The sequence below is a fragment of the Betta splendens genome, chromosome 2, assembly GCF_900634795.4.
Source record: "Betta splendens chromosome 2, fBetSpl5.4, whole genome shotgun sequence".
NCBI classification, from domain to species: Eukaryota; Metazoa; Chordata; class Actinopteri; order Anabantiformes; family Osphronemidae; genus Betta; species Betta splendens.
Window position 1 is genome coordinate 28,546,207 of NC_040882.2, and position 25,282 is coordinate 28,571,488.

General features: G+C 45.5%; 1 protein-coding gene across 1 annotated transcript in view; it reads left to right on the forward strand.

The window, feature by feature from the left end:
- Nucleotides 1–6,419, forward strand: part of ephb4b (eph receptor B4b) — a 35,126-nt gene extending 28,707 nt beyond the window's left edge. Inside the window, exons 7-21 of the mRNA XM_029135818.3 lie at nt 398–543; nt 757–961; nt 1,090–1,217; nt 1,289–1,454; nt 2,058–2,154; nt 2,356–2,408; nt 2,484–2,597; nt 3,106–3,353; nt 3,435–3,581; nt 3,768–3,836; nt 4,114–4,163; nt 4,233–4,332; nt 4,409–4,602; nt 5,039–5,197; nt 5,270–6,419. Coding sequence (XP_028991651.1) covers nt 398–543; nt 757–961; nt 1,090–1,217; nt 1,289–1,454; nt 2,058–2,154; nt 2,356–2,408; nt 2,484–2,597; nt 3,106–3,353; nt 3,435–3,581; nt 3,768–3,836; nt 4,114–4,163; nt 4,233–4,332; nt 4,409–4,602; nt 5,039–5,197; nt 5,270–5,375 — 1,982 coding nt within the window. The 3' untranslated portion in view covers nt 5,376–6,419. The remainder of the gene's footprint in view (nt 1–397; nt 544–756; nt 962–1,089; nt 1,218–1,288; nt 1,455–2,057; nt 2,155–2,355; nt 2,409–2,483; nt 2,598–3,105; nt 3,354–3,434; nt 3,582–3,767; nt 3,837–4,113; nt 4,164–4,232; nt 4,333–4,408; nt 4,603–5,038; nt 5,198–5,269) is intronic.
- Nucleotides 6,420–25,282: the final 18,863 nt, after the last annotated feature.

The window sequence follows — 25,282 nt, forward strand, 5'->3', positions numbered from 1 at the left end:
ACACACACTTAAATATAATTTTTTGTTAAAAATGTAAAGCGATGTCTGAACGTTTGTCTGTTAGATTCAGTTGTGCTTCTTTCAGCACAGAGACATGAGGCAGGAGCAGTCTCGTACTCCTCCATACGATGTATTTTGTTGGCGCTAAACTCTGGCTCATGAAACTAACTAACTGAAACTAACTAACTCAGAAAATAAGGAATGCAGAAACAGACAAAGAAAGAAAGATGCAGTAAAGAAAACTGGTTTAAAAGGAATGAAAACCGAATGAAATAAGACTTTTGTGTCACAGCTGTTCGTCTCAGGTTTCTCTTCCTTAAATCCGGGACCAGGAACTCCTGAACCCAGTGTGGGTTTGCCTGTCTGTGACCTCTGATCTCTCCCCCCGCTTCCTCAGGCCCCCCCTCTGCTCCCCGCTCTATCATGACCCAGATCAACGACACCACTGTGACTCTGGAGTGGAGCGAGCCGCTGGAGCGAGGAGGGCGGTCCGACCTGACCTACAGAGTCGTGTGCTTCACCTGTGGGACAAGCACCTCTAAGGTACACGAGCCTGAAAAGAACCAGAACCAAGCCAGTTATTGAAAAACACCCTAGAGTTGAATCACAGAGGACAGGTGTTAGAACCCTCCTAAAGCCCAGTTGGACCACTGAGCCCAGATCAATAACCCAAGTTCACAAACCCAGTCATCCCTCTCAGTTCCAGTCCACCTGGAGCAGTCCATTCCCAGTCCTCTGAATCTGCCTTCTTCTCAGGGACCGGTGGAGTCCTGTTCTCTGTGTGATGACAGCATTCTTTACCGGCCGCCGCAGCGAGGCCTAACTCAGCGCCGTGTCATCATCTGGGGGCTCCGCCCACACACCAGGTACGCTTTCACCATCCAATCACTTAATGGAGTCACCCCTCTCAGCCAATCAGAGCCGGCCTCTACCAGAACCTACGTCACCACCAGCATGGATGGTATGAAATGCAGACTACACTACCCAGCATGCCTTTCACCAGCTCACGCAGAACCACGGCACAAATAATAATTAAGTCAAACAAACGCTGTTCTCCTAAAGCCACTGATGACTGGTCTGTGTTTGTAGTCCCTCCTCCAGTATCTGGACTGAAGCGGGCAGCAGCCACAGAGACCAGCATGTCTTTAGAGTGGAACATCCCCGTTGTGCAGAACCAGCACAATGTCCTGGACTACCAGGTCCGCTACAGCCCCAAGGTAAACACATCACACCTTCAACTCTGCGCTGAGCCCACGGCCGATGAGGTAACATGATGTCATGGTTCCAGCATGGCGAGGGAACCGGTCAGTGGCAGTACGTATCCACCAGGTCGTCCTCAGTGGTGCTGACGAGTCTGCAGCAGGCGACCCAGTACCAGGTCCAAGTCCGGGCCCGCTCGCAGGCCGGATACGGGTCATTCAGCGTGCTGAACTATGTCAACACCAAACCTGATGGTGAGAATTTTAGTATTACCAGCACATCAGCCTCAGTTTAGTGTCAGGACCCATTTTTATGCTGTCAGAGGTTAAACAGAACCTCCTGACAGACCCAGAAAGGAACTTCTCTGATGAATACATTGTGTCCTTACAGTTGTTTGCTGTTCTGGTTCTGAAGCAGGTGTGATGTGATCCCTGTAGTTAAATTTACTTGCTTTTTTAGTGACAGACTTTCTTTTGTTCTTTGTTTTCTTGACTTTTAATTGTTTAGTGTTTGCTTGTTTTGAGTTTTGTTTTTATGAATAACTGTTTGGAAGTTAAGGCAGAAAAAACAATCCAATGACTCGAAGACGAGTTGATGGTTTCTACAACTAAACAGAAAAACAGAAGAAACAAAGGGAGAATAAAAATAGAGAGAGAAGACGAGGAAGAGAAGTCCAGCAGAACCGGCCTCCAAAACATTGGGTCAAACCTCCCTAATTAAACTAGTGTTCTGTTAATTAGCAAAGTTCATGATCTCAGATCAGTCGGCTGAACCAGACGTGTGCACAGAATCATGTGGACTTGACACACAGGCAGTCATGGTTCAGAACTTATTTCCGGTCCTGTCTGCTCTCACAGGTGCCGGCCACACTCAGCTGGTAGTGACTGCCGCTCTGGTTGCCATGGGGATCCTGTTGCTCATCGCTGTGGCAGTCATCGCTGTGTACTGTTACCGGTAAGACGTTGTGTTCAGGATGCTCCCTCCCTGCCAGAACAATGGAGCGCTGACCCGGGTCCTCACAGAGCAGGGAGGAACATGAGGACTATATTAAGACAGAGAAACACGGCACTGAGAGAGAAACACACTGAGAGCAACATTGAGGGAGCGGGGGGCAGCAGCTGTAGAGGAGCTATAGACCTGTTTGTCTGTCTTCAGCAGGAGAAGGAGGGACGAGGAGGATAAGGCAGGACACTATCAGATGGGACAGAGTGAGTGGAGCTTTACTGTCTCCAGGTTCTAAATGATTTGGAGCATCTGATGATGATGATGTGTTGTTGTTCCAGCGATCAAGGTCTATATTGACCCGTTCACCTATGAAGACCCCAATGAGGCAGTGAGAGAGTTCGCCAAAGAGATCAACGCCTCCTTCGTGAAGATAGAGGAAGTGATCGGAGCAGGTAGCCCCTCCCACCATCTGTGTCCAGCTCCCAGGTTGAAAATAATGTTAAACCTCTTATGTGCATGAGAGGAAGAGATTTCTAAACAGGTTCTTGGGTGTTTAATAAGTTCAGATCAGTTGAAGTAGCTCAGAGAACCTGGATCCTTAAGTGGAGGTTTTTAGGAAAAGCCTCATGATTCTGTGTCTGACACGAGGTTTAAGTTTAGAATCGAAAAACCTTTATTGTCCTGCGATGGAGAAATTCCAATAGGTCAGTGTGTGTGTGTGTGTGTGTGTGTGTGTGTGTGTGTGTGTGTGTGTGTGTTGGCTGGTGCTGGATCAGTTCTGCTCTGAGCGTCTCCTTCTTGTTCTAGTTGTGTGACCTCATAGCTGCTCTGGTACGTGGAGGTGGAGTCTCTCAGGGTTTGACCTCTGTGTACTGAAATAATTAAATCAGTGTGGGTTGGGTTCCGAATCTGGACGTGATCCAGTCACTGGCAATAAAGAGCCCTCTGATGTTTCACCAGGTGAGTTTGGTGAAGTGTGTCGTGGCCGACTGAGGATCCCGGGACAGAAGGAGAATTACGTAGCCATCAAGACGCTGAAGGGTGGCTACACGGAGAAGCAGAGGCGGGACTTCCTGTCTGAGGCGTCCATCATGGGGCAGTTCCAGCACCCCAACATCATCCACCTGGAAGGAGTCATCACCACATCCTGCCCCGTTATGATTCTCACTGAGTTCATGGAAAACGGAGCGCTCGACAGCTTCCTGAGGGTGAGATGGGCAGCGATGGGCCCAGTTCCCCTGGATCAGCTCAACCGTGTCTCACATATCTGTCCACCCGTCTGTTTGCAGCTCAACGATGGCCAGTTCACCACCATCCAGCTGGTGGGGATGCTGCGAGGCATCGCGGCAGGGATGAAGTATCTGTCAGAGATGAGCTTCGTCCACAGGGACCTAGCAGCTCGTAACATCCTGGTCAACTCCAATCTAGTGTGTAAGGTGAGATAGCCTGTCTGCCTGTCTGTCTGCCTGTCTATCTGCCTGCCCACCTGCATGCCAATCTGTCTGTCTGTCGGTCTATCTGTCAGCGTATCTGCCTGCCTGTCTGTCTATCTGCCTGCCCATCTGCCTGCCTGCCAGTCTGTCTGTAAGGTTGGCTATAACTCTGTCTTGTCTTTGTTTCAGGTGTCAGACTTTGGGCTGAGCCGGGTTCTGACTGAGAACTCTTCAGACCCAACGTACACCAGCTCTCTGGTAGGTCAGCGGCTACATGCTACGTAGCATGCTAGCTAGTTAGCACCCAGTGCTAAAAGAAGCTGCAGTTACATAATTCCATGCTTGTCATGATTTTTTGTTCATGCTCTCAGTCCTCAGTCTCCTACTGTTTATTTAAACATTTACTACTTTTACCTTTTACTCTGGTTTGATTGGATCCATCTGCTGGACTTGGGTTCTGGTTTGTCGTTCTATATAGAATAAGGCTTTAACAAGTTTACATCCTTCCATCATCTGACTGTGTCTTTTTCCTCAGGGAGGGAAGATCCCCATCCGATGGACGGCTCCTGAAGCCATTGCCTTCAGGTGAGTGTTAAAGCAGCAGGTTCTTCTGTTCTGTAAATGACTTCTCATCATTTGGTGACTGGTTTGCAGGAAGTTCACATCAGCCAGCGACGCGTGGAGCTACGGCATTGTCATGTGGGAGGTGATGTCGTACGGAGAGCGACCATACTGGGACATGAGCAACCAGGACGTAAGGACGTTCTGCGTAAGAGCTTTATTTAAAAGGATCCTCTCCGTTGAACCATGACCGCTCTGCTCTCTGTCAGGTGATTAATGCCATTGAGCAAGACTACCGGCTGCCGCCCCCACCCGACTGCCCTTCCTCCCTGCACGCACTCATGCTGGACTGTTGGCAGAAGGAGCGAACCGACCGGCCCAGGTTCAGCGAGGTGGTGTCAGCGTTGGACAGGCTTATCCGAAACCCTGTGTCCCTAAAGGCAACACACCCAGATGGTCCGAGGTGAGGCTTAGCAGTGTGGAAGTTCACCAGCTGGTGGGTTCTGGGGTCAGACGTCAGATGTCAGCATCTGTTGGAGATAAAGGCCTGTGGGGCAGCCAGCTGTGTGATTGACAGCTGTTCATACAGAGGTTGTTTACCTGATCATATAGTCTGAGCTAGTACCAAGTCAGAGCTGAGAGCAAACGGCTTCAATGAAGGCACAGAATCAGTTTCCCCTGCAGACGAAAAGTCTGGTCCCTGTGAGTCAGGTTTTCTACACATGAACTAGTAGATATTAATTGAACACTGACATTAGTCTGAGTTGGGCAGTAGGTACCCGCTAAACCCCTCTAAGGTCCGAGGAGCCCAAAGTTTGGAGGTTGGTGCAGTAGAATCCCTGTTTTAGGCTGTGGTTCTGCAAGTATAAAACCCGCTACTGGATCTGTTTCTGTCTCAGTCCGTCCCAGCCGCTCCTGGATCAGCGCGTGCCTCCTCCTCTCTCAGCCTGTGGCTCCGTGTCCGAGTGGCTGCAAGCCATAAAGATGGAGCGATACGAGCAGAGCTTCCTTCAGGCCGGGTTCTCCAACCTGGACGTCGTCTCACAGCTCAGCACAGAGTGAGTAACTAACAGACTCCGCCCACTTCATGCCTGACACCCATCTAACCGTGTCCCCGCCTGTTACCATAGAGACCTCCTCAGAGTGGGCGTCACCCTCGCTGGCCACCAGAGGAAAATCCTCTCCTCCATTCAGACGCTCAGAATACACAAAGATCCACCCACTGTGCTCTACTGACCAATCAGCTCTGAACCCTCAGGTCACAGCTGAGCCAACGACAGAAGCCTCTGCTTTATTAACTCCCTATTGTTTGACTCAGGTTTAACGAGGTGCCGCCTACTTTATGCACTAAACCAATCAGAGCAGAGTCTGTGTCACTACAACAATCATTATGTGTGGACTGTATTCATCCCATTCGTGGGTTGGAGCAAACAGGAAGCAGAGTCACTGCTTCCTGCACATGGGTCATTGCTCTGATCTGAATCCAGCTCCTTGTTGCTGCTTCGCTGTGAAACCACACGGCTCAGGTTGAATCCTGCCTCAGACCTTCAGCCAGTCAGGACCTTCTTCAACACAGCACTGACTGCACCGTCTTCCAGGTTGGACTGGGACCTTCTGAATCCAGAACCAGCAGACTGAAGTTCTACTGGGTTCTGTTTGCTTTATTAGGTTTATACCTTAGAGAAACTCTATCGGCCCACATGGGATCCGTCATGTCCATCTCTAAGTCTGGAATATTCTGGGATTTAAAGGATTCATTGGACAAAACTTCACTATCTTCACTATTATTCACTGAGAGTCAGGACACAGACTCTTTATAACTATCAGGACTGTTCTGGGGTTGAATAGAAACACAGACTTGGAAACGTCTGAAACCGTTTCTGAGCGGTTCCATCCAGTGATGGGACTCTGCTGCAGGAAGATGTTTGGGGAGGAGACGTCTGGGACCTCTAGTACCCCAGATTCTAAGCGCTGGGTCGATCTTTCATGTCAGAACCAGCTGATCCCATCATGATTCGGCAGGTTCCAGGGATTTAGTGGCATGTTAAGAAGTAAAGTCAGATTTTTGATCAGTGTTTTTTACTAAACATACATTTCTGAAAAAAGGAACCTAAGCCTTGTTTAAGGTGGAAATGATCACCTATTTATGAGTAACAAAGCTTTAAATTATAATGTCCCATTTTACAGTTTTACACCAAAACATCTTCCAGCAGGTGAATATTCCTTATTGTGTAATGAAACGATACCTGATCTGCCAGAATAAATCAGTGTCTGATCGTGTGTGGCCAGTTTGTCCTCAACTTCTAGACTAGGTCCATCTCTGTTGGGCCTCATGAAACCAGGAAAGAACCAGTGCACCAGCACATTGTGGTTTAAATCACTCAGTTCTACAGACACTGAGAACGAGAACCAGTGGTTTTGAAATGTTCTGCTGCTCTTAGGTCTCCACAAAACACAAATAAATACAAAACAAAACCTAAATGAAGAAATAAATTACTTATTAGTAAATTATTCATGAGGAGAATAAATATATACCCTTGTCCCCTGTGCTGTGTGGTGGAAATTTCCCATAAAGAGGCAGATGAGAGAGTTGTCTTTTGTGTGATTTATTATAAAAATAAAGGAACATAAAAATAATGGGGAAAGCAAATTAAAAACATGGATGTCAATCGTGCACATCAACAAACCAAAAACCAGCTGGGGAGATCAGTGCACACACCACGAAGGTGTGATGCAAAAAGCCCACAATCCTTAAGTTGCTTCTGTATGTGCCACTTTATCTCGCTGTGAACGAGAATGTTTGCTTTCTCACTTCTGCATCATTGTGTCCTGTTATCCAAAGGAAGGAACATCAAGCTCCGAAGACAAGATGCATTGGCTTTAACAGCCTTGGGTCTGGTGGGGAGTCAGATAGGATGGAGCCAGAGACCGGGTGTAAAAGACAAACATATATCACAAATTATTAGTGTTGGGGATATGCGAGGAGCACAAATTATAATAATTGGATTTATAGCTCTTGAATGGAGATACCAATTATGTTTATAATTTGGATTCACAAATTTTAGTTATTAGCTTAAATATATATAACTATATGACAAAGTCTATAGTTTAATAAGTGAAACACTTAACTATTATTGATTTAATATTTATTAATTGAATTAATAATTAATTAATTTACGGGGCATCCATGCCCCAATAACCAATTTGGAATAGCCAATACAGTCTCAATTGTATTTAAGTTAGTTGAAGGATCAACTCCGTACCATAGCTGACTCAATTTACTAGTGCTGTAAAACAATATACAAATAATCACAAACAACGACCAATTAAATTATGAACGCTTTATTAAACAATTAATATTAACTCTAGTGTCAACACTATCTTGAATAACTCAGCAAATCACAATTTAATCTTATGGTGTTCGTCTGGACGTACTGTATGTGTATGCGCGTTACCTGGGATAAGAGGGGTGTGTGTGTGTGTGTGTGTGTGTGTGTGTGTGTGTGTGTGTGTGTGTGTGTGTGTGTGTGTGTGTGTGTGTGTGTGTGTGTTTGTGTGAGAGAGAGAGAGAGAGGAGGAGGGAGAGCGCCCCCCTTTAGGGGCGTGGTGAAGTGGCACAGCTGCACGCGTGTGCCGGTGAGCCCTTTGAATGGAGCGCGCGTGTCTGGCGCTCACAGGGAAAGAAGCATGTAAAGGAGTGTGAAGTGGGACTAGCGTGGATAAGGCTTGTGGTCACACAAACACGTGGGGCTATATTTGGTGATATAGTCACGCGTGAAGTGGTTGTGCGTTGCGGTGATCGCGTCGTGATCAGCGGAGGCGGCAGCGGGGAGGCGGTTAAGCTGGCGGTTTCCTGCCAGATGGCTGGGAGTAGATGGGTGATCAGGCCCGTTCTCTGTGACGATGTTTCCGTTAGTTCAGCTGCTGGCTGCGGTGGAGGCTCCAGGCGTGCAGAGGGAAGCTCCAGGTGGGGAAGGGACAAGGGTCAGAGAGAACAAGGGAGAAAGGACCAAGACAAGGTCAGTTTCAAGGAGTTTTTGTGCCCGAATGACCTCGGGAGCTATGTTGTCGGGGGCTAAAAGCCCTTGGTAGGGTCTCCCAAGGCAAACAGGTCCTGGATGATGGGCCAGACTAAGAGCGGTTTACAAAACCCCTATGAAAGGAAGATGAGCAAGGACCGAGACGTCGCCCGGTATGGCGCAGCCGGGGCCCCACCCTATAGCCAGGCCCGGGGTTGGAGCTCGCATGCGAGCACCTGGTGGCCGGGTCTATTCCCACGGGGCTCGGTCGGGCACAGCCCGGAGGAGCAACGTGGAACCGTCCTCAGGTGGACTCAGTGGTCTGTACTGAGGATACAGACCAGTGTGCAGATCTGAGCGCAGTCCAACGGGAGTGGACAAGAAAAAAGACGGCTTCTGAAAGACGGAGCGCGTTTGCAGGGGGAAGTGGTTTTGAGATACGAGGGACCCGGGTCTTAGAGGGGCCTGACGGTGAGGGAGCACTTCCACGACCTCTGTCGCTGATCTGAGCGGTTCCCTTTCTACGGAGATGTCCGTGAAAGAGAAATTTGAAAAGGTTCCGGCCGGAACACACAAAAATCTAAGGCAGGAAACCGCCGGGACTCTGAAACATGGGTTCGGGGCGGGTCTCCACCACCAGACTGCAGCATTACAAAAGTAAAAAGTAATTACAAAAGTAAAAAGTAAATATGGTTATTAGTGCGTTTCATGTTTCCATGAGTGGGAAACTGGTTATGGGTTCAAAGGAGAATCACTAAGTGTAAAAGACATATGCACCTTAAAAGAAAAATTTGATACAAAAGATGCGATTTGAAAAAGCAAAACTATTGAAACTAAATCTCTAAAAGAAACAAAAGAGAAATAAGAGTAACAGAAAAAAAGGAGGGAAGAATTGTTTGCACTCTGCTACACACACACACACACACACACACACACACACACACACACACACACACACACACACACACACACACACACACAGAGGCAGACAGTCTCAAACCTGGGTTTTATAATGGACTGTGATTTTAAATTGGATCACCAAATTAGTGCGGTTGTAAAGATTGTTTTTTTTCCACAGTGGCCACAGTGATCCATGCCTTTATTACATCTCGGCTGGATTACAGCACTGTATTTTGGAGTAAACCAGTCCTCCCTTACATGTCTCCAACTGGTTCAAAAGGCTTCTGCTCGTCTTGTGGTTGGAGCACGAATAAGTGAGCACACTTCTGGCATCTCTTCACTGGCTGCCTGTGCATTTCCTATTCATTTTAAAATGGTTTTATTTGTTTTTATCATTAAACGGTCTTGCCCCATCTTATTTTACGGAGCTGCTTATCCCTTACATGCCCTCCCGGTCAGCTGACCTGAGAGACAGGGAGGGCACTTCTCCTGACAGTACCAAAGTCCAGGCGGAAGCTCAGAGGGGACAATTTAGTTAGTTAAAGTTAAATTATGGAATGCCCTACCACTGCATATTAGGCAGGCACCTTCCTTGTCCACTTTTAAGTCTTACTTGAAGATCTGTTTTTATTATCTAGCTTTTAATTCTGCACGAGACTCTGTTCCTGTTTTGTTACACTGTTTTATTCTTTTGTAATTATTATCGTTTTTATTTATTGTGTTACGTATTGTTTCAATTGCTGGTTTTTAATATTGTCTCACCATGTACAGCACTTTGGTCAGCTAAGGCTGTTTTAAAGAACGTTATAAGTAAAGTTGAGTTGAGTTGATGTGAAGCACAAGTCTCCAGAAGGTCAGTAAATGCATCATTTTATGAGCCAGGGGTCAAAAAGGTCAGAGATCTGACCTCATAGGAGTCAATTCAATTCAATTCAATTCAATTCAATTCAATTCAATTCAGTTTTTTTCATATAGCGCCAAATCACAACAATGTTATTTCATGGCACTTGACAAAGGAAGGTTTAAGACCTTACACAACTAAACCCAACAAATCCCACATACAGCAAGCATTTAATTTGACAGCAACAGTGGAGAGGAAAAACTCCCTCTCTAACAAGGAAGAAACCTCCAGCAGAACCAGGCTGGATGTGGGTGGCCATCTGCCTCGACCAGGTTGGGGTGAGGGGATAGAGAGAGAGAAAAGCACAGCAACAACAACAAGCAACAACAAGCAACAGCAGAGCACAGGCAGGACGGTTGGACAAGGGACTGGATACAGGCAGGATGGTTGGATTCGCACCTGCCCATTACAAACACCAAACTCGAGTTCAATGATACCTGTAGGTGAGGACAGAGTGGAGGAGAGAGAGAGAGAGAGAGAGAAAGAGAGAGAGAGAGAGAGAGAGAGAGAGAGAGAGAGAGAGAGCGGGAAAGAAGCACAACTACTGGAGAGAAAGAGACAAGGTTAGTTGAACATAGAACAATGATGAGAGGTTATTGGACAGAAGAGGTAGAAGGAAACAGAGGAGCTCAGTGTATAAATTAAGTCCCCCAGCAGTCTATGTCTATGGCAGCTTAACTAAGAGATGGTTCCTGTGACTAACAATCATTCCCAGTGACCTGAACCATCTCTAACTATAAGCTTTATCAAAAAGGAAGGTTTTAAGCCTAATCTTAAATGTGGAGAGTGTGTCAGCTTCTCGAACCTGAAGAGGGAGCTGGTTCCAGAGGAGAGCTTGGTAGCTAAAAGCTCTGCCTCCCGTTCTACATTTAAAGACTCTAGGAACCACAGCACCCCAGCGATCTGAGAACGAAGCGTTCTGCTGGTAGAATAAGGAACTATGAAGTCTTTAAGATAAGAAGGAGCTTTATCATTGAGTACTTTGTAGGTGAGTATGAGAATTTTAAATTCTATCCTACATTTTACAGGCAGCCAGTGCAGAGAAGCTAATGTAGGAGAAATGTGATCTCTCTTTCTAAGTCCTGTCAGAACTCTGGCTGCAGCATTTTGAATAAGCTGTATGCTTTTTAAGGAGCTGTTAGGATATCCTGTGAGTAAGGAGTTACAGTAGTCCAGCCTAGAGGTAACAAATGCATGGATCAGTTTCTTTGCATCACTCTGAGAGAGGATGCTTCTGATTTTAGCTATATTTCTAAGATGGAAGTAGGCGGTTCTGGAGATATGTTTAATGTATGATGTAAAAGAGAGATCCTGGTCAAAGATGACACCAAGGTTCCTCACAGTAGAATCTGAAGCTAATGTTATGCCATCCAGGGTGGCTATCAGACTCAATAGTGTCTGTCTCAGATTTTTATGCCCAACAAAAAGAAAATTTCAGTTTTATCTGAATTTAGTTGAAGGAAGTTTTGGCACATCCAGGGTTTGATGTCTTTGAATTTTGACTAGTTGATCTGTTTCATTTGGTTCCAAGGACATATATAGCTGAGTATCATCTGCATAACAATGAAAATTAATAGAATGCTTTCTAATAATCTCACCTAGAGGAGACATGTATAGGCTAAACAAAACTGGACCAAGCACAGAACCCTGTGGTACTCCATAGCTTATCCTTGTGCATGTGGAGAATTTCTCATTAACATGAACAAACTGGAATCTGTTTAACAAATAGGATTTAAACCATCCCAATGCTGTTTCTTTAATCCCGATTCTATGTTCTAGTGTCTGTAATAGAATGCTATGATCAATTGTATCAAATGCAGCACTAAAATCTAACAGGACAAGGACAGAAACTAGACCATTGTCCGAAGCTAATAGAAGATCAGTAGTGACTCTAACCAGAGCTGTTTCTGTGCTATGATGTTTTCTAAATCCTGACTGAAAATCTTCGTACAGGTTATTCCCACTCAGGTGGTCAGATAATTGTTTAGTCTCAATTTTTTCAAGAATGTTGGAAATAAAGGGTGAATTTGAAATGGGCCTATAGTTGGCTATTTCTCCAGGGTCCAGGGTCGGTTTTTTCAATAAAGGTTTGACCACAGCAACCTTAAAAGCCTGTGGTACATAGCCTAGATGTAACGATTGGTTGATTTGATTTAATATGGACGAGCTTATTAAAGGTAGAACTTCTTTGAGTAATCTGGTTGGGATTGGATCTAAAAGACAAGTGGACGACTTGGAAGACTTGAATATTGAGGTTAACTTTATATGAGTTATGGGGAAGAAGCTGTCTAGGTGAGACAGAGGATTTGGTAAATTTAAAGTTGATGGATTTAGACAGTGCTTTGTGTCATTTGGAAGAGGTCGCTGCTGAATGTCTTCTCTAATGGTGATAATTTTATTAGTAAAGTAGTTCATAAGGTCATTGCTGCTGAGATTTAAGGGGATGGTAGACTCAACACAGCTATGACTCTCAGTCTGGCTACAGTGCTGAAAAGAAACCTGGGGTTGTTTTTGTTTTCCTCAATTAGGGAGGAATAATATGTTTTTCTAGCAGCACAAAGTGCTTTTTTATATTTTATTAGACTGTCCTTCCATGCAATGCAGTTTACAATGATTTTGTTGGAACCCCACTGCCTTTCTAGTTGTCTGGTCCTGTGCTTTAGGCTGTGGATCTTTGAGTTATACCATGGAGCTAACCTCCTCTGATTCACTGTCTTCTTCTTCAGAGGAGCCACTGTGTCTAACATTGTACGTAGAGAAGCTGCAGCATCATCTACAGGACAGTCAACCTGTTCATAAGGATTAAGGTGACTGTTCTCTGTGTATCTACAAGACATTGAGGCAAAAGATGATGAAATCATCTGCTTGAATCTGGCAACAGCGTTGTCAGATAAACATCTGCTATAGTAACATTTCTTTCCAACTATTGTAAGGTCATTTATGCTAAATTCAAAAGTTAATAAGAAATGGTCAGATAACAGAGGGTTTTGGGTCAGTGTTGTGCGTCATTGACCTGCTGTAGATTCTTTGTCCAGACACATTTGAGTCCTATTAATACGTTTAAATCATCACATTATAGACGAGGTGGAATATAAACATTCACGTAAAGTAAAAAAGTGGGATTTAAAGGTCCATGCACACGCTTTTTTGCATGCTCCACATTGCTGAAGAATTCAACATTGATTTCTCAATAAAGTTAAAGTTAGTAAATCTGACTCTGAAGTCGAATGGGAGGCTGTTGAAGTGGTTACACTTCGACTGGCACAAGGTACGTCTAACTGGCATATTCACGTTTAATTTAATTTGATTTATATAATACGCAACTTGATTAGCTGCTAACGCTAATACTAATGGTTGCAAATTAGCAGCCTGAATTAATACAGAATATTCATAACACAACTACAGCTTGTTTGGGAGCATAGCTTGATAAACTAATATAAACTCATGTTTTTTAATTTGTTGTTCTGCTGCTGTGTGAAAATATTTTTTCTATAATGGGATCTTCAGCTGCAGCTTATATTTTGCCGTATTTGTCTGTAATTAAGTGTCAATGTAGTAACAGTGAATGCCTACAGAGGCATGGTGTGACAGCAACTATTGCTATCAAGATATTGCATGTGTTTATTACTTTTATTAATAAATTAACATTTCGATAAATCTTACCTCAAGACGCCTGAACCAGTTGCCAAACCTACTGTCATGTATGGTTGATGATCCAGGACTGGAGCCAGTATGATTGAATGTGTATTCATTACAGAACACATTTAATATACAGTATATCAGACAATTACACATGCATGGAATAAATCAATATCTCAGAAATTCATAAAAAACTTTAGAACATTTTACTATTTACAGATTAATCATAATGTACTTCTCCTTGAACTTGTCGGGGGCTAAATGCCCCTGGTAGGGCAAACAGGTCCTGGGCAACGGGCCAGACTAAGAGCGGTTCACGAACCCTCTATGAAAGGCAGACGACCAAGGCCAGAGACGTCGCCTGGTATGGCGCACCCGGGGCCCCACCCTGGAGCCAGGCCCGGGGTTGGGGCTCGTATGCGAGCGCCTGGCCTATTCCCACGGGGCCCGGCCGGGCACAGCCCAAAAGAGCGACGTGGGGCCGTCCTCAAGTGGACCCACCATCCGCAGGAGGAACCGTAGGGGGCCTGTGCAAAGTGGATTGGGCAGCGGTCGAAGGCGGGAGCCTAGGCGACCCAATCCCTGGATAACCAATCTGGCTATTGGGACATGGAATGTTAAGAATTAAGAATGCCTTTAGTAGTCCCACAGCGGGGAAATTCCCATCAGCAGCCAGGTTACCCGGCGCTAGTCCGACAGTGGAGCAATTTGCAGTACAAACAGTAAAAATAACACGCACACACATACAGTGTCACACAGTACAAGTGGAAACCTTGCTGGAATTTTTTCTCGGGTTCATCAGGACAGATAGATAAGGTCAGAGAGCAGACGTTGAGACTGTAAGGGGGGGGGTATCTGAATCAGTGTAGTGAAGTGTTGTTTATATGTATGACCGAGGCCGACCAAGATGTTTACAGGTCAATCCAACAGTTGTCCTTGAAGGGAGCACAACAGGGGAAGAGGACAGATAGAGGCACAGCTGGTGAGCTAGATTGGACCCAGGAAAGGGAGGGGTGAGGGTGAAAGGACAGAGTAATACATAGCCAAATTTAATACATTTTAACAATCCATGACTAATTTGTCTAAATCAATACTCCAATCGGTCAGAACTCAGGGCTTCTTCGCCTCTTGTGGGACCATGGGTCACCCGTGACATCTCCTCAAGCCTGTCAGACAAGGCTGTCACCACATTCACCAAGTGTTCAGTCTGTCTGCAGATGTTATCCCTCAGTCTCTTGTCTTCCTCCGTACGGGCTGAGATCTTATTAGTCAGTCCTGTAATCCGGGCATCCGAACGGGCTGAGATGTTACAGATCAGTCCTTCAATCCGGGCAATCCTCTGGTGTAATTCTGTCAGCCGAGTAACCATGGCCCCCGTCGGCGTTTGCAGCTCCACGGCCGGTAGACACGCCAATGAGCCGGCCACACATTTTCCAATCTTTCCAATCTTCAGATAAAGCAGGGCACCACCAAAGCCAATCATGAGTAGCCCAGTTATCAAAGTCCAAAATATGAATAGATCCTCAATGGACAGAGGCTCCAGACACAGGGGGCACCAGGAATCCCACGCGTCTCGCACGTAGCCGTAGGCAAAAGTCCCCAAGGGGCAGAGTGTTTCTACCGGAGCTTCTTTCCTTTGTGAAAACATTTTGTCCAATGCGCTGAGTGACCAGTTGATTAGCTCCATGTTCAGAAATGTTATTTCAGAATAGCAGATCAGGGTGCTCAGAAAAAAACAAGACAAGGACACTGCAAGCAAAAGCAGAGTGGGAGCAGAGAGAAAACACGTCTGCACTCCTCGAGAGGCGGAAGTCACGTCACTTGGGGGGAAAGGAGCCTGAGCTTGTGCAGGAGGTCAAGCGGTACCGGCTAGAAACAGTCGAAACACTCACCTTTACACACAGCCTGGGCTCTGGAACCCAACTCCTTGAGAGGGGCTGGACCCTCTTCTACTCTGGAGTTGCCTGTGGTGAGAGGCGGCGGGCTGGTGTGGGCTTGCTCATAGCTCCCCAGCTTAGTCGCCATGTGTTGGAGTTTTCCCCGGTGGACGAGAGGGTCGCTTCCCTGCGCCTTCGGGTGGGGGATAGGTCACTCACTGTCATTTGTGCTTACGGGCCAAATGGTAGTGTGGAGTACCCGGCCTTATTGGGGTCTCTGAAGGGAGTGTTGGAAAGCGCTCCAACTGGGGACCCCATCGTTCTTCTGGGAGATTTCAATGCCCACGTAGGTAACGACAGTGATACCTGGAGAGGCGTGATTGGGAGGAACGGCGTCCCTGATCTGAACCCGAATGGTGTTATGTTATTGGACTTCTGTGCTAGACACAGTTTGGCCATAACAAACACCATGTTCGAACATAAGGGTGTCCACCGGTGCACATGGCACCTAGGCCGGAGGTCGATGATAGACTTTGTAGTCGTTTCACCTGACCTTCGGCCATATGTTTTAGACACTCGGGTGAAGAGAGGGGCTGAGCTGTCAACTGATCACCACCTGGTGGTGAGTAGGATCCGCTGGCAGGGAAGGAGGCTGGAACGACTTGGCAGGCCCAAACGTATTGTGGGTGAGCCACACCTCCGGGAGTGCTTCGACCAGATTCCGAGGGAGGTTGGAGACATAGAGTCCGAGTGGACCATGTTCTCCGTCTCAATCGTCAATGCGGCCATTCGGAGCTGTGGACGCAGGGTCTCCGGTGCCTGTCGTGGTGGTAATCCTCGAACCCGGTGGTGGACGCCCCGGAGGTAAGGGACGCCATCAAGCTGAAGAAGGAGTCCTACCAGGTATGGTTGACCTGTGGGACTCCTGAGGCAGCTAATGGGTACCGGCAGGCCAAGCGTGCTGCAGCCCGTGCCGTTGCGGAGGCAAAAACTCGGGCCGGGACTATCGCTCGGCCTCAAAGCGATTCTGGCATACTGTTCGGCGCCTCAGGAGGGGGAAGCAGTTCTTTACCAACTCTGTTTTCAGTGGAGGTGGGGAGCTGTTGACCTCAACTGGGGATGTTATTGGACGGTGGAAGGAGTACTTTGAGGATCTCCTCAACCCCTTCGACATGCCTTCTGCTGAGGAAGCAGAGGCAGGGGAGTCAGAGGCGGACTCGCCCATCACCCAGGCTGAGGTCACTGAGGTAGTTAGTAAGCTCCTCGGTGGCAGAGCAGCGGGGGTGGATGAGATCCGTCCTGAGTACCTCAAGTCTCTGGATGTTTTGGGGCTGTCTTGGGTGACACGCCTCTGCAACATCGCGTGGACGAGGGGGACAGTTCCTCTGGACTGGACAACCGGGGTGGTTTTCCCTCTTCACAAAAAGGGGGACAGGAAAGTGTGTTCCAACTATAGGGGGATCACACTTCTCAGCCTCCCTGGGAAAGTCTATGCCAGGGTACTGGAGAGGAAAATTCGGCCGATAGTCGAACCTCGGATACAGGAGGAACAATGTGGTTTGTTCGGCCTGGTCGTGGAACGCTGGACCTGCTTTATACCCTCAGCAGGGTGCTTGAGGGTTTGTGGGAGTTTGCCCAACCAGTCTACATGTGCTTTGTGGATCTGGAGAAGGCAAACGACCACGTTCCTCGTGACATCCTGTGGGGGGTGCTCCGGGAGTATGGAGTCCAGGACTCTTTGCTAAGGGCTGTTCGGTCTCTGTACAACCGGAGCAGGAGCTTGGTTCGCATTGTTCTGTTCATTATTTTTATGGACAGAATTTCTAGGCGCAGCCAGGGGCCGGAGGGGGTCTGGTTTGGGGACCACAGGATAGCATCTCTGCTTTTTGCAGATGATGTTGTCCTGTTGGCTTCATCAGGCCAGGACCTCCAGCGTGCGCTGGTGCGGTTTGCAGCTGAGTGTGAAGCGGCTCGGATGAGAATCAGTTCCTCCAAATCTGAGGCCATGGTTCTCGACCGGAAAAAGGTGGTTTGCTCTCTCCAGGTTGGAGGAGAGTTCCTGCCCCAAGTGGAGGAGTTTAAATATCTTGGGGTCTTGTTCACGAGTGAGGGAAGGAAGGAGCGTAAGTTTGACAGACGGATTGGGCTGCATTAATGCGGTCGGTGTATCGGTCCGTCGTGGTGAAGAGGGAGCTGAGCCAAAAGGCAAAGCTCTCAATTAACCGGTCAATCTACATTCCTACCCTCACCTATGGTCATGAGCTTTGGGTCATGACCGAAAGGGTAAGGTCACGGATACAAGCGGCTGAAATGAGCTTGTATGGGCGAGTCCGCCTCTGACTCCCCTGCCTTTGTATCAAGAGGAGCCAGGCGATGTGGCTCGGGCATCTGGTTCGGATGCCTCTTGGACGCCTCCCTGGGGAGGTGTTCCGGGCATGTCCCACCGGTAGGAGGCCCCGAGGAAGACCCAGGACTCGCTGGAGAGACTACGTCTCTCGGCTGGCCTGGGAACGTCTTGGGGTTCCACCGGAAGAGCTGGAGGAAGTGTCCAGGGAGAGAGTCCCCCGCGACCTGGCCCCGGATAAGCAGATGAAAATGGATGGATGGATCATAATGCACCTGGGAACTCTGGTTTACAAACATAGTTTTGTTTCTAAATATATATTGACCTAATATTTTTAAATTGCTTTTAGTAAGGTGTATGATATATCAAGTGCTAATATATAACTAATAGAAATGTAGTTATTGTTTTTTTCAGTACTATGTCTGTGTGTATCTCAAGTTGTTGCAGGTATCTAGCCTAGAAGATTTGTCAGCTGGTGCTGGGGACTTCTAGGGCGAAGAGTCCAAGTCATCCCACCTTCCCTGGTCTGGATCAGGGGAGTGTTTCCTGAGGGACAAGGCACCTATGTTGGACTTAGACCACCTGTGAAATACCTAAATTATTGTTTTTTTGGCAATACCTCAATAAAAGCTGAAATATTATAAAACATTTGTCTGTTTTCCCTCATTAGGTATATACATACAAAAATAGTTCAGTGAAACAGCAATAGTCAAAGCCAACTTTATTTTTAACCAATGCACCAGCACTATAATGCTGGATAAGTTACCGTCACGTCAAGACATCGGAAGCAATGCAGCTGCTGTACAGATGGAGGATGCAGCTGTTTTCCTTGACACCACTCTAGAAGGTATAAAGAATAGAATAGATTAAGGAATTTACCAGTATTTCCTATGTATCTCACAACCTTTACAGATCTAAACAATAAATAGAGGTAGTTACAGTAGATCAGTTTTAACGGTGTTTGGAGCAAACACGTTTTCAACTTATTTTATAGTGCTGGTTTGTTAAATCTTAGCTTATCAATCTTATTGATGACCTCCTTTCTGTCAGGTTGCTCAAATTCTGATCAGAGGGCCGGTGGGACAGGGATGTTTACAAGGTCCTCCATAGAACAACCTGAGTCCAGCAGGACTTTATTGAAGATGGTCTCCATCACATTTTCCACATAATCTGCACCATAACACTAGATTTACAAATTACCCGTCAACAGACTAAAATATCAAAATAAGTTGACCAACTGCATATAGAGTAAATACATAGACAATAATATAGATCAGATTATGAATACCACGACTACTGAAATGTGAAATGCAAAATCTCTGTCAAATAAAACTGCATATTGGCCAACAAATGATTATACTGCTGTTAAATGTACATACCTTTGCTCCTGAGGTGAGCACTCTTCTACTCTTCCACAAGGTAGCCGCGTGTCAGTTTGAGAAGCAACCTCCTCGCGTTTCGGTAGCTGGCATGCGTCAGCCTGTATAAAAAAAGACGTCACGTTTACAGCTAATGTAGCTGACTAGATAAGCTACATTAGCTGTAGGGGGGGTGAAGCTGGTTCTGTGATTGGTCAAGCAAATGCAGACGTATCCAGTCCGCCAAATTTGAAACGATGGTTCTTAAACCAGATTGGATAAACTCTCAAAAATGTGAAATAAGTAGGGGCGTACTTCTAACACACCAGGAGTGTCTTAATGTGACCCAGGGAGTCAAATAAATGTACCAGAATGTCCAAAAAGTGAATTTTGCATGTGCATAGACCTTCAAAGGTAACTCCACCACAGCATCAAACGTCAAACTGGAACCAAGAGGTGGTCAACCAGCCTCAGTGATCCTTGGTCATTAAGGCCGGTGTTGATTCTGGGGCTGGATTCAACTGAGCAAGGAATCTAGAAGCTCCAGAACCTAATTAACATGACGTGTCCAGAGTTTCCTGGTAGATTCTGGACCTACTGAAACAATGCACCAATAAATGACATGAAGTGACTGTGAAGATTCTGTGTGGCTCCACTTCCTCCAGATTCTGGAAACCTGTAGTTACATGTCACAAGTGGACTTTGGACTGAGACATTTAGAGCATTAGAGTTTGACATGTGAATCTACAACACTGAACGTTTTTATAAGCAGAGCTGGATCAGGCTGTGGTGTGACCTGTGTCCACCAGGGGTCAGAGTATAAGAATTAACTATTCACCCTCCTGGCCTTCTCTAACTATTATTCTCATGTCCTTCCTATTCTCCTTGTTTTATTTTTCCTCCAAGATTTGGATCAGTGTAAAAAAGCAAATTACACACATTTCAGAAAGTACTGTACCTTTTATAATCACGGATGAAGCAGTTTTGTTTATACTGCGCTGCATGTATCTGCTCAATAAAGGAGGTTGTCGTTTCGTTTCATGAATGCTGGAAAAACATCTGTCAGTCAAAGGGGAAACATACAGTTGTATGCAAATGTCAGGGATTTCAGAGTTCAGAATTTCTGGCCAGCTACGTTTTACTCTAGGGGGCAGGGCAAGAATCACGTTTCCCAGTGTCCTGTCCATTCTTTCACATGATCCGTTACCCATTGGGTGATAAGGTGTCATGTGAGCCTTTTGGACACCAGCCACACTCAACAGTTCAGCTATTAGAGCACTCTCAAAATTGGCTCCCTGGTCAGAATGCAGTCATTGGGGAAAACCATAGATGCAGAAATAGTTGTGCCACAACTGATGCGCCACTGCTGACAACATATGTCCTCCTTCCTCTTTAAAACAGTGTTCTGCGTCACACGATACAACACTCCATTCCTCAGTGTCAGTTTCTCCCAACCTTTCAGCAGCTTGATGACTTCAGCTGTTTCTTTGTTACGCTCTTTCCTTGATAGTCCCCTCCTCTTTCTACAAAGGAGATAACTCTGCTCAGAACAGTGTCACACCTCTGCTTCTCCAAGAGCACATCATGTGATAGCACTTTTGCTTGAGCAGAATCCCATTTCATAGCAGTCTGTGGGAACTGTGTCAGTAAAAATGCATATGGACACACGTCAAGATCCTGCTGATCATGGACTCGGAGAACCGCTGCCACCTCTTGTGATGACATGGTTCCCGGTCGAGCCACAGCTGCATACTGATTAGAGATAAGCTGGCTGTCCTCAGGTGGATTAGCTGACAAGCGGAACGTTTCCTGTACACTTTGATCACACATTCCATTCACTGTTACCTAAGTGTTTTCTCTGCTAGCGTAGCTCCTAGCTTACTTTCCTGCTATGGCTTCCCCCTTTTCCTCTTCCTCTTGCTCTGTTTGGTGCTCGGTGTGTCTTATGTTTAGCTTATCCTCTGCCTCCTTTAGTCATGGTAATGGTATCTGTAATAAGTGTACACTAGTTACAGGGCTAGAGTCGAGGTTGTTAGACTTAGAGTCTCGGCTTCACACCTTAGAAAACAGGCCAGCTATCCAGGTCCCTTTAGCCAGTGTGGAGCCTCCTAGCTTAGCTGCTACCAGTCCCCCGGCCGGCTCCAGGCAGCTGGGTAATGACTGGGTGACCCCCCTGAAACCGCTTCACGTTTCACAGATTTTCCCCACTCAGCAACACACCCCTGAGAAACCCACTCTGATCATTGGTGACTCCATAGTCCGAAACGTGAAGTTAGAGAATCCAGCGGTCATAGTTAAGTGTTTTCCTGGGGACAGAGCAGGCGACATTGAGTCTTATCTTAAGCTCCTGTCTAAGGATAAGCGTAATTATACTAAGATCGTAATACACGCAGGAGCCAATGACGCCCGGTTACGCCAATCGGAAGTCACTAAAACTAACATTGAGTTGGTGTGTTCGTTCGCCAAAACAGTGTCGGACTCCGTAGTTTTCTCTGGACCCCTCCCATATGTGACCAGCGATGACATGTTAGCCGGCTGTCATCGCTCCACCGCTGGTTGTCTAGGTGGTGTCCTGCAAACGGTGTGGACTTTGTGGCTAATTGGAGGACTTTTTGGGGAAAACCTGGGCTCATTAGAAGAGACGGTGTCCATCCCACGTTGAACAGAGCCTCTCTGCTCTCTAGTAACATGGCCATGTTGCTTAGTCTCCCCACTCCTTGACAACTCAGAGTGGAGCTGAGGACGCAGAGTTGCAGTCTTATACGCCTCTCTGCATGTTCTCTACAGCCCACCCACTCTTAGTCTTATTATCGCATAGAGACTGTGTCTGCTCCCCGACCACCTAAACTATACAAGTCACACACAAATCAAAGAGGAGTGACTTATCAGAATTTAATAAACATCAAAACAGTTCCTCTTAAAGAACAAAGTAACAGTAAGTTATTAAAGTGTGGTTTATTGAATATCAGATCTCTGTCATCTAAATCCTTGTTAATAAATGGCTTGATAAGTGACCATCAAGTAGATCTGTAATGTCTCACTGAAACCTGGCTGCAGCAGGATGAATATATTAGTTTAAATGAGTCGACTCCAATGAGTCACATAAACTATCGTTCCTAGAAGTACAGGTAGAGTTGGAGGAGTTGCAGCAATTTATAAATCTGATTTATGAATTACCCCTAAACCTAAACATAGTTATAACTCATTTGAGAGCCTCACTCTGAGCCTTTCTCACCCAGACCATAAAACTCAGAAGCCAGTTGTGTTTTGTATTGTTTTACCTTCCTCCTGCTCCATATTCGGAGTTCGAATTCTCTGAATTCTTATCTGACTTAGTTCTTAGCACAGATAAATTCATTGTAGTGGCAGACTTTAACATTCATGTAGATGTTGACAGCAACTGTCTCAGCACTGCTTTTAACTCCTTAATAGACACTATTGGTTTTACACAGCAGGTAAATGAACCCACTCATCGTTTTAACCATACCCACGATCTTGTCATGACATATGGGGTTGAAATTGATAATTTAATAGTTCTTCCCCAAAACCCTCTGTTATCTGACCATTTCTTATTACATTTTGAATTTAGCATAATTGACCCTACAATAGCTGGAAAGAAATGTTACTATAGCAGATGTTTATCTGACAACGCTGTTGCCAGATTCAAGCAGATGATTCCATCATCTTTTGCCTAAATGTCTTGTAGATACATATAGGAGAACAGTCACCTTAATCCTTATGAACAGGTTGACTATCTTGTAGATGATGCTGCAGCTTCTCTACGTACAATGTTAGACACAGTGGCTCCTCTGAAGAAGAAGGCAGTGAATCAGAGGAGGTTAGCATAGTATAACTCAGAGATCCGCAGCCTAAGGCACAGGACCAGACAACTAGTAAGGCAGTGGGGTTCCAACAAAATAAATGTAAACTGCATTGCATGGAAGGACAGTCTAATAAAATATAAAAAAGCACTTTGTGCTGCTAGAAAAACATATTATTCCTCCCTAATTGAGGAAAACAAAAACAACCCCAGGTTTCTTTTCAGCTCGGTAGCCGGGCTGACTAAGAGTCATAGCTGTGTTGAGTCTACTATCCCCTTAAATCTCAGCAGCAATGACTTTATGAACTACTTTACTAAAAAAATATTACCATTAGAAAAGACATTCAGCAGCAACTTTTTCCGAATGACACAAAGCACTGTCTAAATCCATCAACTTTAAATTTACCAAATCCTCTGTCTCACCTAGACAGCTTCTTCCCCATAACTCATATTGAGTTAACCTTAATAATCAACTCCTCCATGTCATCCACTTGTCTTTTAGATCCAATCCCAACCAGAAAGAGGGTAGAAAGAAGTTCTACCTTTAATCAGATCGTCCATATTAAATCAAATCAACCAATCTATACATCTAGGCTATGTACCACAGGCTTTTAAGGTGGCTGTGGTCAAACCTTTATTGAAAAAACCTACTCTGGACCCTAGAGAACTAGCGAGAGAACTATAGGCCCATTTCAAATTTACCCTTTATTTCCAAGATTTTTGAGTAGGACCACCTGAGTAGGAATAACCTGAACGAAGATTTTTAGTCAGGATTTAGAAAACATCACAGAGCACAGAAACAGCTCTGGTTAGAGTCACTAATGATCTTCTTTTAGCTTCGGACAATGGTCTAGTTTCTGTCCTTGTCCTGTTAGATCTTAGTGCTGCATTTGATACAATTGATTATAACATTCTATTACAGACACTAAAACATAGAATCGAGATTAAAGGAACAGCATTGGGATGGTTTAAATCCAAATTGGTTGAACAGATTCCAGTTTGTTCATGCTAATCAGAAATTCTCCACATGCACAAGGATAAGCTATGGAGTACCAAAGGGTTCTGTGCTTGATCCAATTCTGTTTAGCCTATACATCCATACACTCTAGGTAAGATTATTAGGAAGCATTCTATTAATTTTCAATGTTATGCAGATGATACTCAGCTATATATGTCCTTGGAACCAAATAAAACAGATCAACTAGTCAAAATTCAAGGTTGTTTAAAAGACATCAAATCCTGGATGTCCAAAAACCTCCTTCAACTAAATTCAGATAAAACTGAAATTCTTATTGTTGGGCATAAAAATCTGAGAGAGACACTATTGAGTGAGATAGCCACCCTGGATGGCATAACATTAGCTTAAGATTCTACTGTGAGGAACCTTGGTGTCATCTTTGACCAGGATCTCTCTTTTACATCATACATTAAACAAATCTCAAGAACTGCCTACTTTTTATCTTAGAAATATAGCTAAAATCAGAAGCATTCTCATTCAGAGCGATGCAGAGAAACTGATCCATGCATTTGTTACCTGTAGGCTGGACTACTGTAACTGCTTACTCATAGGATGTCCTAACAGCTCATTAAAAAGTCTACAGCTTATTCAAAATTCTGCAGCCAGAGTTCTGACAGGACTTAGAAAAAGAGATCACATTTCTCCTACATTAGCTTCTCTGCACTGGCTGCCTGTAAAATGTAGGATAGAATTTAAAATTCTCCTACTCACCTAAAAAGTACTCAATGATAAAGCTCCTTCTTATCTTAAAGACTTCATAGTTCCTTATTCTACCAGCAGAACGCTTCGTTCTCAGATCGCTGGGGTACTTGTGGCTCCTAGAGTCTTTAAATGTAGAATGGGAGACAGAGCTTTTAACTACCAAACTCCTCTCCTCTGGAACCAGCTCCCTCTTTAGGTTCGACAAGCTGACACACTCTCCTCCTTTAAGATCAGGCTTAAAACCTTCTTTTTTGATAAATCTTATAGTTAGAGATGGTTCAGCTCACTGGCAATGATTGTTATCTCTTAGTTAAGCTGCAATAGAAGTAGACTGCTGGGGGACTTAATACATACACTGAGCTCCTCTGTTTCCTTCTACCTCCTCTGTCCAATAACCTTCCATCATTGTTCTATGTTCAAATAACCTTGTCTCTTTCTTTCCAGTAGTTGTGTTTCTCCCCCACTCTCTCTCTCTCTCCCCCACTCTGTCCTCACCTACAGGTATCATTGGACTCAAAGTTCGGTGTCTGTGATGGGCAGCTGCGGATCCAACCATCCTGCCTGT